We start from the raw sequence: 13,728 nt of genomic DNA, 5'->3' as shown, positions 1-13,728 counted from the left end.
CTATTAGGAAATCTAAAAATCAGACTGATTATTTTTTGAAATGTCTTTCAAGAAAGTTGTATTTTCAATTTAAAAAATGCAGAAGGAAAAAGGGCAAGACAGATACATTAATGTACTTATTATCTGACATGAGCAGGAATAAATTTATATTGAGTGATACTATGCTATAAAAATGTCACGGGCAAAATAAAATTATATGCCGTTATTCCTATTGATTTATACTAGTTATAAATCAATAGAAGAAATGGACCAATAAGTTTTGTTCAAGGCCAATTCTACTATTTTAATATGTAGTCATTTATTATTCTGGGTCTCCCAAAAGAGCCCAAACCGCTTCTAAGATGAAATATGGCTCTTAACCCATTTAAACAAAGAAGCAAATCAAGGGTGATAGTAATGCCAGGAGAGGGATTATAGAAGTAATCCTTTCATCCCTCAGAAATAGAAAAAAGAATCATAGCCAAATTCCTGTTTCCATGGATTTATAAATAAGAGAAGCATGAACTTAAGGTGGGATATAATTTATAGGCACATGAAACAAGGTCAAACTCCATTAAAACATGAGAGTGAAAAAGTGTTCAAGGAAATAGTAAAATATACAGGATTTTTTTTTTGTATATTCATGTCATTTTGGCAAAAGTTCACCTTCTGAAATAGACTATAATGTCCATCATGCCAATAATCATAGTTTGTTGTAATGGTCTTTGACCTGTCATAGATGTGCAGAAAAAGGAAGTTACATGCTTAGCTGGCATGTAACTTGTGCATGCCAACAGTGAAAGCATTCCAAGCCTTCCCCCCTCACAGCAAGAGGATAAAAAAAAAATCAGCAAGAAAGTCTCCTCACCAAAAGAAATGTTTCTCACATGCAACAGGTTAATTAGACAGTTGAGAAATTCCAAAATGCACAAGAAACCGGGAATGATTTCTTATGCATGCTTGAAATTCCAAGAGGGCTGTTACAGACTAGAATGGCAACACATGGCAAATGGGACAGCTGTGAAGGTCTGGAGCCTCTGGCTGGGTTTGTAGACTAGTTTCTCTCACTGCTATGGGTGATGCTTGACAACACCGCCACCACAAAATAACTTACCTGCAACACAACATTCTTTGTGCATTGGAAACAAAACTAGGAGCTTTCAAGTAAAATAACAATAAAACAAATCCAAGCAAGGCAAGCCAGTGTGGACATTTGGAAACATCGGTTAATGGGACGCACACAGCAAGCTGTTGCTCTTAAAGTTAGCCACCACAACCATAGCAGGTCCCACAGCTAGCAAGGAAAAACAATCGATCAATTACCAATTACAGAAGTAGATCAATACTATGCATCGGAAGTAAGCCTCTCTTTATCAGACGGCTGAGCATGGATCTCAGCCTTGTGATATGTGGCATCATAATGATCTTTCTTATTTCTCTTGAAGAAACCACACTACAAGGAAGCAAGGTATTTTGGTCAGTTTTATAATTTTGGGTAGAAGAACTCAACAAAAGAAAACGTCTCAGCTTTTAATCGACTGACAGCTCATCTGCATAGGTCTCTATGGACTGACCCCAAGTAAATGACCATTGTACTATGGTACCTCACGAATGCAACCAACCCAACTAACTCTTTTACTACAAGCCTCTAGTTTGTTATTTGTATGAATGATACCTAAGTGATTTTATCATCTTTAACAGAAATCCTGAAGATAAAATTCATCAAAGAATTGATTCTGTGAAAGGAAAAAATACAGCTATTAAAAAAAACAGCTATTAAAAAAAACATGCAATGATGTTTTGGGGTTACTCCTGAAACCTTGCTTAGGAAATATTGCAGGCAATGCACAGAGGACCATTCAGTACCAGGGATGAAACCTGACCTCCTTCTTATAAATCATATGCACTAGTTCTCTTTCTCTCTCTCTCTCTCTCTCTCTGGCTTTTTGGGTCACATCCAGTGATGCTCAGAGGTTACTACTGGCTCTGTGCTTAGAAATTACTCCTGGCATTGCTTAGGGTACTATATAGGATACTGGGAATAGAACCCAGGTCAGCTGCATACAAGGCAAATGTCCTACCTGCTGTACTATTGCTCTGACCCCTGCACTAACTCTGAACTCTCTCCCTGACCCAAAAATATATTCATCAGAGGAGAGCTTTGGGTGGTTTTTTCTTGGGGGAAGAATCTGGACTCAAAAATAGACGAAAGACTAACTTTTGCAGTTTGTTGGACACATGGTAAAGAATTCTTTGTTAAAACTTAGCACAAAATGAAAAAAAAGATTCTATATTTTTCTGTGTTTCTCAGGAAATTTTATGGAACAAATGCCAACCCCCCTTAGACCTTTGGATTTGGGGGGTGAATCACAACATAAATTGGAATACATTGTCATGAAAGAATAATTGCTGTCATTTTCTCCAAATTCTGAACCACCTTGTAACCCTTAAGTGGTAGGAATCTCGGTGACCCTCACATTAGGTCACTCTAAATGAGTATAAAAGTTTTATTCCATTTTCTACTATAATTTCATTCGATGGTGGGGCATCTTTTCTGTTTAATTTTATCTTGTTCATAAGGCCACAGAACTGTCTTTTGCGATAAAACTTGGTCAAATAAATCTCTACTCTCTACAAAAATTTTGCACTCTGGTTTGGCAACTCATTCAGGTAAAAAGCCAGATTTTTTTTTGTAGACTATGGTAGCTATTAATTACATGTGGCCGCAGATTTAACATTCAACTTCTGAGTTGACTTAAGTTGTATTCCAAGAACTCAGTGACTACCTATGACTACCTTATTTCCAACTGGAAAAGGAAACTTCAGAATGTTTCCAATATTTCCCAAACATTTTTTGATGGGCAAGATTGATTCAGTATTGATGGGCAGTATTGATTCAGTATTGACTCCTTATCTTGGTATTTGTGACTCTCAATGTAATACACACTGAACACATCTTGCCAACTTTCAATAATGTGCTAGCAAAGCTCATGGGACAGGATGAACCAGGAACCAAGAACTCAATCATCCTTCCAATCAACAATCTTTAGCTCACAGACCACCTCTGTGCAAAAAAATGAAGGTAACTGAGCCAGTTTTCTCTTTGGTTCTTTCCGACAAAAATCCAATGCAGACTTCTGATATTTGAAACAGATCTGGCTAGGGGATGTCTGGATCTAGCCCCAGTTTCCTGGCTTTATCTTGGCAAAATCCATGATAAGGTCACTGAGTCACATCATTTCTGAACCCCAAATCCTCTTAACAAATGGAAAAACTCTGGATTTAACACATTAAAACACATGGTTCTGTTTCAGAAAGAGGAGTCGTTTATAAAGTAATGAAATTATTCCCAAGTGGCAGTGATAGAAACCATGTGATTTACAAACACAAAACTGGGGACTCTTGAGACATGCCTGGAGGCAGTTCCCAGCACTGTCTGTACTCAGGGCAGGGAACCACGTGGCATCTGGAACTGAACCAGGCTCAGCTACGGGCGAGGCCGTGGGCCTTAATCCCTGTACTGTCTCTCTAGTTCCATGTGATTAGAGTCTGGATGTTTTAGAGTTCCCAGAGCAAAACACAACAAATACTACTGAGAACAAGTCCCAGCTACTTATTATTAAAGAGGAGAGGCAAACCTGGAGGTTAAATGAGTGGCCCAAGATGAAACCACTTGGATTGCCTCACTCTCAACCTGCCGCTCTCTCACCCGGATGAAAAACTACCAGAAAGAGCTGCTGTGACCAAGACCATGCTCGTGAACTCCCAGATCATGCAACAAGGTCACCAACCAATGTCACCATTCAGTCTTCACTATTGCTGCCCCCTGTTCCCAGAGAGCTGGCGACCCCCAGCACTGCTGGACACACACAGCAACACCTCTGTGCCCGGCTGTGAGCACTGTCAGGACAGTTGAGTACCACTGAGGGTGGCCCAAGACCTCTTGAGCACTGCTGGGCAGGACCTGTCCCAGCCTCTGTACCCCTCACACACACGAGAGTCAAACCTCACATGTTGTTTCTGATATGGGAATAGCTTTCAAGGCTCTGCGCTTATATTGACGGTCTGTCCTTGCTCTCAGATCAGGTGTCTGTGCCCCTACCTCTAATAAACCTCAGTGGTAAGACTGGCCAACTCCCCAGGGGCGAGATGTGGCCATAAGCAGGCCCAAGATTCACACACCCATTTGAAGGAGAGCAGAAAATGATCTCACATGGACAAAAGGAAATTCCTTTGGAGCATCAATTATTTGAAAGCAGGACATCCTGAATCCTTGTCCGCGATGCAACAGGGTGTAAGGACAGGATTAAGGGTAGCCTGGTCCAAAAAAGCTGACGAAACTGGAAAAGACCAGAACTGCTCTTGACCAGTCAGGATTGAAATCTAGAATTTTGGACATTTTAGAAGAGCAATATTCTATATGAATAAATACTGCCATGACAATTAATATATTAATGATATTTAATATTTTTTCAATTGCATAAATATTTTTCTACTTGCAGGAAAAAGACTGTGAATACACTGAGAATAATCTAGTTCACAGTAATCTTTGGCAGCAAAAATATACACTCATCTCACATACACTATTTGGTTGTGCAGGCAGAAGAGAGTGCAATTTATTTGCAAAGGATAACATTCTGGCAAAAAATGTAATTATACTGTCCATCCATTTATTTATTGGAACGAGGTCCACCCCTGAGGCCAACTCACAGTCTTGTTGCATGCTGGCCATGTGCCCTATCACTCTGTTGAACTGATGTTGAACCAGTTCTTTCTCATGCTTGATACAGGATAGGGTGATCCCTGGGAAGTTGTCATCATTTCATTTTTACCCCTTATTTTTATTTTGCAGTGTTAGGGATGGAACCCGAGGCTTCTGACATGCAAGGCAAGCATTCTGCCACTGAGTCACACCCAGGCACTTGTGGCTTTTCTGCTCCTAAACTAGTTGCAACTATAACAACCGCAGTAGCTGTCCTGAATATTTCAGGACACAATTTAGATTAATGTGATCTTCAATAATTCAGTTTAGATCCAGAATTTGGTTTTATAGGAAGAAATTGCTATTGCTTTAGAGCAAGAAAAAGCTAAAGCAGTAAAAATAATTAAAAGTCATCAGCCTGACATACTAAAAAAAATTATATCTGAAAAACATAAAATTTCGTATGGTTAAGAATTATTGTGTGCCATAGTAATAAACCTTCGAATACAAAGTTCGTCATAAAACCTTCACACTGGCTATACACTGGAAAAGTTTCAAAATAAAGATAGGGAAAAGGAAGCAGTGGGGGGAAAAAGTACATATGAGCAGTATTCGTTCACATTTAAAAATATAAAATAAGCTTTCCATCACAAAACTCAAGTGACAGCTACGACTTACCTTCCATAGTAAAAACACTAGTAGAGCAAGCATCAGAATTCCAGCAAGAATAGCCACTAGGATGATCCACCAAGGCACACCTGAATACTGGGCTGCAGTCTTGGAGGGGAACACAGTGACACGGACCTGTAGGGCAAAGGAAAGCAGCATGACATGGAGAGTACCAGGCTAAGTGAAATGAGTCAGAAAGAGAGGAACAGACATAGGACGACTGCACTCATTTGTGGAGTATCAAACAACGTAACATGAGGCTGACTCCTAAGGATAGTAGATACACGGGACAGATAGGTTGCTCCATAGCTGGACGCCTGCCTCATGAGCAAAGTGGAGAAGGCAGCTGAAATAGAGAAGGGATCGCTAAGAAAAAGATGGCTGGAGGAATCGGTCGGGATGGGAGATGTGTGCAGAAAGCAGATAAAGGACCAAACATGATAACCTCTCAGTGTCTGTATTGCAAACCATAATGCCCAAAAGTAGAGAGAGATTATGGCGAATCATGTCTGCCTTGGAGGCAGGGGGAGGGTGGGAAAAGGGGGTATACCGGGGATATTGGTGGTGGGGAATGTGCACTATGGAGGGATGGGTGTTTGATCATTGTGTGATTGTAACCCAAACATGAAAGTTTCTAACTATTTCATGGTGATTCAATAAAATTAAAAAAAAATTGAAAGAAAAAAAAAAGACAAAAATTGGGGGAGGGGAGAGAGGGAGAGGGAGAAAGGGGGAAAGAGAAAGAGAGAGGGGGGTTATGGAGGGAGGAAGGGAAACTGGGGACAATGGTGCTGGGATGTACACTGGTGGAGGGATGGATGACTGAACATTGAATGCTGAAACCTAATCATGAGTAGCTTTGTGATTCAATAAAAAAAAAATCCATTTGACATAAGCAACTAGGGCTGGAGCAATAGCACAGCGGGTAGGGCGTTTGCCTTGCACACGGCTGATCTTGGTTCAATTTCTCCGCCCCTCTCAGAGAGCCCAGCAAGCTACCGAGAGTATCCCGCCCGCAAGGCAAAGCCTGGCAAGCTCCCTGTGACATATTCAATACGCCAAACACAGTAACAACAAGTCTCACAATGGAGATGTTACTAGTGCCCACTCGAGCAAATCGATGAACAACGGGAGGGCAGTGATACAGTGATAAGCAACTAATTCATGACCCTGGCTACTTGGGATCTCCAAAGTGTTGGATAACTGAACCTTATTTCATTTTCCTTATTGGCAATTTGTTCTCTACTACCTGAGTTAAGTGACCTAGTGGTTTTATTGTGTTTCATCACAGGCATTTATGACCTGCTTCTCATTCTTGAATTAAGCACCACTGTCGCGCTCCCTCACTCTCTCTCTCTCTTTCTCTCCCTCTCTCTCTCTCATACATACACACACACACACCACTAGCTCTGTATGTTTTATGTTGAATTCCTGCCCTTTCTAACATTATTCCAAATGTTATGCCTGCCTTGGAGTCTTTTCTGATTGTGCTTTAGGATAGTTTAGGTCCATGTAAATTCTCACAGTTTGTCCATACCTAGTACTTATTGAATGATACATTTGGTTATTTTTTTTCTTTCTGGGTCATACCCGGCAATGCACAGGGGTTACTCCTGGCTCTGCATGGAGGAATTACTCCTGGCAGTGCTCAGGGGATCATATGGGATGCTGGGAATCGAACCTGGGTCAGCCGCGTGCCAGGCAAACGCCCTACCCGCTGTGCTATCACCCTAGCCCCAATTGGTTATTTTATTATAGGATGGTGAGGTTTATTCCTTCCCTCTTTAATCTCTTTCACCAAAAAAACCTAATAAATGATAGGGTCTTGATAAACATTGAGTTGCACTGGACAGATCCCAGTTTATGGACAAAGTTTAAGCTCATTAGGTTTTACATAACCTTTCTAAAAACCCATGTGATTGCTCAATAGGTTGTGTATAGTGTCTTCTTAGTCTCATTATATGTGTATGGATATGTAGCACTGTAGCGCTGTCCTCCCGTGGGCACCAGTAACATCTCACAACAAATTGTGAGACGGGGAGCTTGCCAGGCTCTGCCGTGTTGGCGAGATACTCTCGGTAGCTTGCTGGGATCTTTGAGAAGGGCGGAGGAATCGAACCCAAACACCCTACCCGCTGTGCTGTCGCTCCAGCCCATGCATATACATAAATAAACTAATTTCTTCTTGTGTTAAAACACCACCAACAACAATAACAACTGGGTGAGTAACTCCTGGGAACTGCAAGAGCATCCCTTAGTGACTTGATGCCACCCCCTATAAGAAATCCAGGGGCAATTTCTTGACACTTGGAATTGGCCTCTGGGTTCATTCAAAAGCTGCTTAGAGGGCTGGAGAAATAGGACAGGGCTTGCTTACTATTCAGCCAACCAGGACCCCTGGTACCACACATGGTCCCCGGGCATCATCAGGAGTGGCCCGAGTACAGAGCCAGGAAGAGTCCCCCAAGTGGCTCCAAAACCAAAACAAAGAACATCCCCCCCTCCAAAAAAAACCCAAGAAGTTGCTTCCGTTAGAATGTGAAGTTGTAGCTCATCAAGAGTTTAATGCTCTATATCTATGAGAGATGGCAAACTCCAGCAAACTCGTTAATGTGGGTTGAGAATCCCAGTGGGGCTCTGTGTTGCTGGGAGCCCAAGAGCATCACACTTCCTCTCGAGACCTCTCTAGGCTGTACACTGGGTCCCAGCCCCATCATTTACCAGGATCTAAGAGTACCTGGTGACATTGGTGACACAGGCCTGACCACAAGCCCCCAAGGAGAGACCGCCTTCCTCAGACTCAGTTTCTCAGTTTTCTTATCTGAATGAGAGATCTGAGGATTTGTTGGGGGTTAAGTGTCTAGGAACAGGATTCCTGAAGTCAAACAGTTGTGGGTTTCCATCCAGACCCCTGATTCTGTTCCTCTCTCTGCCCTTGTTTGCTTTTTTTTTTTTCTTTCTTGTTTGTTTTTTGGAGCAATACAACTGCCAACGACACTCAGTGGACCAATGTGAGGCAAGCACCTGTACCCACTCCACACACCTCCTTCCCTTCCTCATCCATTCCCCCACTTCCTTTTATTTATTTATTTATTTTGGCTTTGGGGGACACACCTGGTAATAATGCACAGGGATTACTCCTGGCTCTGCACTCAAGAATTACTCCTGGTGGTGCTCAAGGGACCATATGGGATGCTGGGAATCAAACCTGGTGTGCAAGGCAAACGCCCTACTCGCTATGCTATCGCTCCAGCTCCCCCACTTCCTTTTTTTTTTTTTTTGCAAAAAGTCTAAAACATCAACCTTGGCATTCTTAGGTAGTTTAAATGCTAGAATGTAGGTAAAAGGATCTAGCAGATATTTTAATAAATCTTTTATTAAAAGCTCTAAAAACTGATTCTCAGGCCCAGGAACAGCTCAGGAGCAAAGCGCCTGCCTTGCAAGCATGAGGGCAGAAACTGACACCTTGTCCCTGCAAGACCATCTCTCTGGCCCTGGAGGAGCCAGCAGCTCTCAGGTCTACCATGGGCACCACAAAGATGACACTGGATGTATGGATGTACCTCTCTTCTCAGTGACTGCACTGAACTACAGTGTGGCTGGGGTTCAGTACAGTCACTGAATACGGACAGTACACGAACAGAACACTGAACAGTACATGGACACGAAGTGATTGCTCCTTCACAGGGTTATCAGCACTGTAAGGGAAGTCTGGAAGGAAGGGGCCTGAGGTAGTGGGGAGGTGTGGGGGGAATGAACAAAGTCAGCAGGTCAGCTCACCTGGGTGCCTGCGTTTGGCAGCTTGATATTGATGTTCTCGGTGGCGGCAACGATGTCTATAGAAGCCCGGACAAGAATGTCCAAGTAGTTCATTTTCGAATATTCCTATTGGGAGACAAAGTTAGCAAAAGCTTTACAGAGGGGGAAGGTGGCCGAGGAGGCGGCCGCTGGTTTCCAGGGAACAGGCTCACAGTGGGTCACACCTCGAGAAACGTGCTGTTCCACAGCCGGGAGCGCAGGACCACCGAGGCCTTGCTGTCCAGGCCCCGCAGCGGGCACCTGATGTTCACACAGTTCACGTTCACACTGCAGTTCTGGAAAACAAAGAAGAGGGGGTGTCAAAAACAACCGAGTTGGCAGGGGGTGCTTAGAGGGAGGCGGGTACAGGTGAAGGGTGGGGTGTCGGGAATGGGCGTGTGCGAACCATCATGAACAGTTTTGTAAACCACAGAAGCTCAATCAATAAAACAACTTAAAAAATTTTTTTTTCCTTTTTAGTTTTTGAGTCAGACCCAGCGATACTCAGGGGTTACTCCTGGCTCTGCACTCAGGAATTATTTCTGGTGGTGCTCAGGAAACCATATGGGATACCAGGAATTGAATCAGGGTCAGCCGTTTGCAAGGCAAATTCCCTACGCCCTGTATTACCTCTGCAGCATCTTAAAAAAAAATTAAAACAAAACAAATGCCACTGTCTGCACGCAGCCCTTCCTTCAGCCCTCTGGTACCTACTCACGGCTCCTGAAAATACTTACAAGGGTCTGGTATTTTCTTTCGGTGAATAAAGAGAACTTTTTGCCATCGTCTATCTGTTTTTCAGCAATTTCCCGTCTCCTTCTTGAGGGATGAGACTCCTGAAAAGAATTACAGTCCACATAGTTAACAAAAAACAATCTAGACACCACGATTTATGCAGTTGCTTGCAATGGGTCTTCAGGTATACTGTGTCTCACCTCCAACCTGTCCCTACCCTTCCACTACTGACCCCAGATTCCCTCTCACCCCCAACCTGATTCCTTGGACAGAGGACAGATGTACTTCTTTAAGTTTAATAGTTGTAGCTTGGGTCCTGTGTTGGATCTAGAGGTTTATATACATGACATACTTCATTTCTACGACACAGAAGGACAAAAGGTTCTTGCCCCATGTGACTTCCAGACCTCCTCTTCTGCGTCCCCCCTTCATTTCTCACCTTCCTTGCCCTGAAGTAGCTCCTCGACATAGAATTGTCACTGCCATTTTGTTTTGGTTTTTGGACCACACACCTGGCATTACTCAGGATTTACTCCCGACTCTGCACTCAGGGATCACTCCTGGAGAGGTTTGGGGGACCATATGGGGTGCTGGGGATCAAACCCGGATCTGCCGTGTGCAAGGCAAATGAGCAAATGCGCTATCACTCTAGCCCCTTCTTTGCCACTTCCTATGCCAATCTCTTGAAGATATCCTTCCCCCCAAATAATGCCAAAGAGTCACAACATCAGCAACTCATCTTCTCACTTCTCCAGTCACTACAGGTCCAAGAAATAATTAAAAGTGTAAATTCAGAAAGGCTCTTCCTCGACTCACTGCCAGCATACTGATGAAGGTCATTTAACCACAGTCTGATCCTAGCTAGGACTACCTGAATGAGAAAGACGCTTTCTTTGCCTCTCTGTCTTCTTTCCACACCATGAGTATCGTAATGTTGGAATCAAAGCTCAATCCTTGACTCTAAGCACACCAAGAACAAACGGTGCTCAGGAGCAGGAAAGAAGAAGAAAGAACTACCATGCCAAATTAGTCAAAGCAGAAAACTAGGAAATAAGCCACGCAAAGAGGTTTTGGTGTAGAATCACACCCTGAAGTACTTGGTAGAACATATGCCAGGCTGGCTTTGAATCGGTGATGACAAGATGCAAGAGTCAGAACTCCTGTACTATCTCTCTGGCCCTTCAACCAGGGAATGAGGCTCAGAGGTATGAAGAGATTGTTCCAAGATGACACACAACTGAAGAGTAGAACTGAACTTCTTCTTCACCTCATTCCTACAGTCAAATCGCATTCTCTGATGACTGAAAGACGTTTTAGAAAGAAAGAAAGAAAGAAAGAAAGAAAGAAAGAAAGAAAGAAAGAGAGAGAGAGAGAGAACAAGGGAAAGAAATAGAGAGAGAAAGGAGGGAGGAAGGGAGGGAGGGAGGGAGGGAGGGAGGGAGGGAGGGAGGAAGGAAGGAAGGAAGAAAGGAAGGAAGGAAGGAAGGAAGGAAGGAAGGAAGGAAGGAAGGAAGGAAGGAAACAGATCTGCATTAACAAAGGAAGACACTTGAGCATAATGGTTAAACCCATAAGGGACGTACAGAACGGTACAGAGAGGACTTGGGGTGGGGAGGGGATATTGCTCTGGGAGCTGACACAGCTGCGCAGAAGCCAATTAAAATTCATGTCTCAGATTCCCCATCCGAAATTTGTGGGCATAGACAAATACCTCAGAGGACCATGGGGAGCATGAAGTGAGAAAAATGCAAAGAGCTTACCACTGTGTCTGAAAAGTAGTCAATACTCCCTTTAAACCATTTAAAAGAAAAAGAAAAAAAAAGAATGAAGTTTTCAAGGGCACTCTGCTAGGTGCCAGCATCTTTGGTTTATTAAGAAATCACAGGGGCTGACCCAGCCCTGGCAGCATGACCCTGTCCTTCTCGCACGTCATTAAAACTTCAGAGAGTGTCATTTGCTTCCGTAAATACTGAGTAACCCCAGCTGAGGTGCACAAAGGTCCATAATCAGAATCTTCAGCCGACTCGGTTACTCAACAATGAATGAAACTGTGACACCAAAGGAAAGTCACCAAGCCAGGAGGTTGATTTCCAAGGAAAGCAGAGCTGCTTGCCTCCCGTGCACGGCCTCCCTGCTGCATCCGGGGAGACCCACACAAACCCGCCAACATACCTGTAGATGCAAGAGGTTGATTTCACTCTGTGGCTCACAAGCGATCTTTTCCAAGCCTTCGGAGTCTACTTTCACCAAATACAGCAACCACTTGCCATTGCTAATTTCTTTTGGCCACTGGATATTCAATGTTGCCATGCCGAGGTTTCTGAGAGGTTTGCCCAAGTTGATTACCTATGAGAAAAAAAAATAATACTATGATTATCTAAGGGTAATACTCCTAAGATAAAATGAAGACAGCACTCCTATTGCCATAAAAAATAAAAGTACAAATAAATGGCATTATCCAAGGCTCCAAACATGAAGTGTCAGACGGGGGTGTTCAAAAGAGACATTGGCATTTAAAAAGGGTAACTATATCATCCACTATTTTGATCATCTCGGCTTTCTTCTTGTAGGGACCTATAAAAGTGCTCATCTGATCTCAGAGAACTATTAAATTTCATATTCAAGAGCTCAAGTAGTAGATATCCCTCCTTATACGGATGTCATTAATGACTTAGTAAACACATAAAATATATATTTCTCTTAAAATTATAAAAAAAATTGTCAATATAGGGGGCTTGAGCGACAGCACAGCGGGCAGGGCATTTGCCTTGCACGTGGCCAACCCGGGTTCGATTTCCAGAATCCCATATGGTCCCCTGAGCACTGCCAGGAGTGATTCCTGAGTGCAGAGCCAGGAGGAACCCCTGTGCATCGCCAGGTGTGACCCAAAAAGCAAAAAAAAAAAATTGTCAATATAAAACATTCACATAAAACTAATTTTTAAACTTTCTTTTACTAAAAAGAGCATCTTTTTTTAATATAGTATGCTATGTTGGAGTGGAAAATTCTAAACTTTAACCTGGTTGTGCAGTTTCCTTAGGAAAGAGTCCCCAGTTCTGCTGCTTTCCATGCCTTTATATGAGCTTAATACATAGCCCAGTGTTATATTGAGTTTTATGTTTCAAATTTCAATTTTATTTAAATATGTTATTTGCATTGGAACTAAAAATAGACTTGGGACAATGTAGCTTCGTATTATTACCAATACCGTAGTATAAATAAAAAAATCTCAAATAATCATTTGAAATACTTAAAAAATAGCACTTTGATGGTTGTTATAGTTTGTAATATTCTATCCATTAAAATATATAAATAATTGCAGTCAAGTAAACCTAAGTTATTTCAATTAAAAATAATAAAATAATTAAATAGTTCTAAACACACACACACACAAAAAAAAGGGTAAGTGACGAAATTAGCAAGAAAGGAAGGCATAAAAAGAGGTCAAAGGGGGAAGACAGTTCACTTGATTCAGGAGCAACTGCTGTGTGTAACAGAAATCAATGGTGTCAACGGCCAGCTGTGCTCCCATATGCCCAAGGAAGTCCCTCAGTCAGCGCGGCAAAGTGACCATAATTGCCCTGCTGGACAACTGGTCCTTCCTGTGCAAAACGCAAACCTCCATGCAATGCCACCCACTGCAAGGCTAAGGTTCAGTCCTCTCTCTTCAGGGGGGACTGGAGATCAGTCTCCAGTAAAACACAAGGGCAGCGAGGAATCTACAGGGCCAGGCTGGTAATGAAGCGGCTGCCCCAGGAGCACACGGAGGTGAGGACCCTCTTGGTCTCTGTGGACAAACGCTCCAGAATCCAGCAATTCTTTTTTCCAGCGATGCCGGGACAAGC

The 13,728-nt window shown here is 42.8% G+C and overlaps 1 protein-coding gene across 2 annotated transcripts in view; it reads right to left on the bottom strand.

Moving 5' to 3' along the window:
* The window catches only part of ITGA6 (integrin subunit alpha 6), a 90,338-nt gene that overhangs the window by 3,712 nt on the left and 72,898 nt on the right, over positions 1-13,728 (bottom strand). Inside the window, exons 20-25 of one of the 2 annotated variants that reach the window (XM_056110305.1) lie at positions 12,056-12,229; positions 9,886-9,984; positions 9,334-9,444; positions 9,131-9,235; positions 5,360-5,485; positions 1,303-1,432 (exon numbers count right to left, since the gene is read on the bottom strand). In XM_056110305.1, the coding sequence (XP_055966280.1) occupies positions 1,325-1,432; positions 5,360-5,485; positions 9,131-9,235; positions 9,334-9,444; positions 9,886-9,984; positions 12,056-12,229 (723 nt within the window). In that variant the 3' untranslated portion in view covers positions 1,303-1,324. The remainder of the gene's footprint in view (positions 1-1,302; positions 1,433-5,359; positions 5,486-9,130; positions 9,236-9,333; positions 9,445-9,885; positions 9,985-12,055; positions 12,230-13,728) is intronic. The other variant, XM_056110304.1, reaches the window with a different exon arrangement.

Source organism: Sorex fumeus, unplaced genomic scaffold, assembly GCF_029834395.1.
Source record: "Sorex fumeus unplaced genomic scaffold, SorFum_2.1 ptg000009l, whole genome shotgun sequence".
Taxonomy (NCBI): Eukaryota; Metazoa; Chordata; class Mammalia; order Eulipotyphla; family Soricidae; genus Sorex; species Sorex fumeus.
Note: the sequence above shows the minus strand (reverse complement) of the source record. Positions and strands in the feature narration are given on the sequence as shown.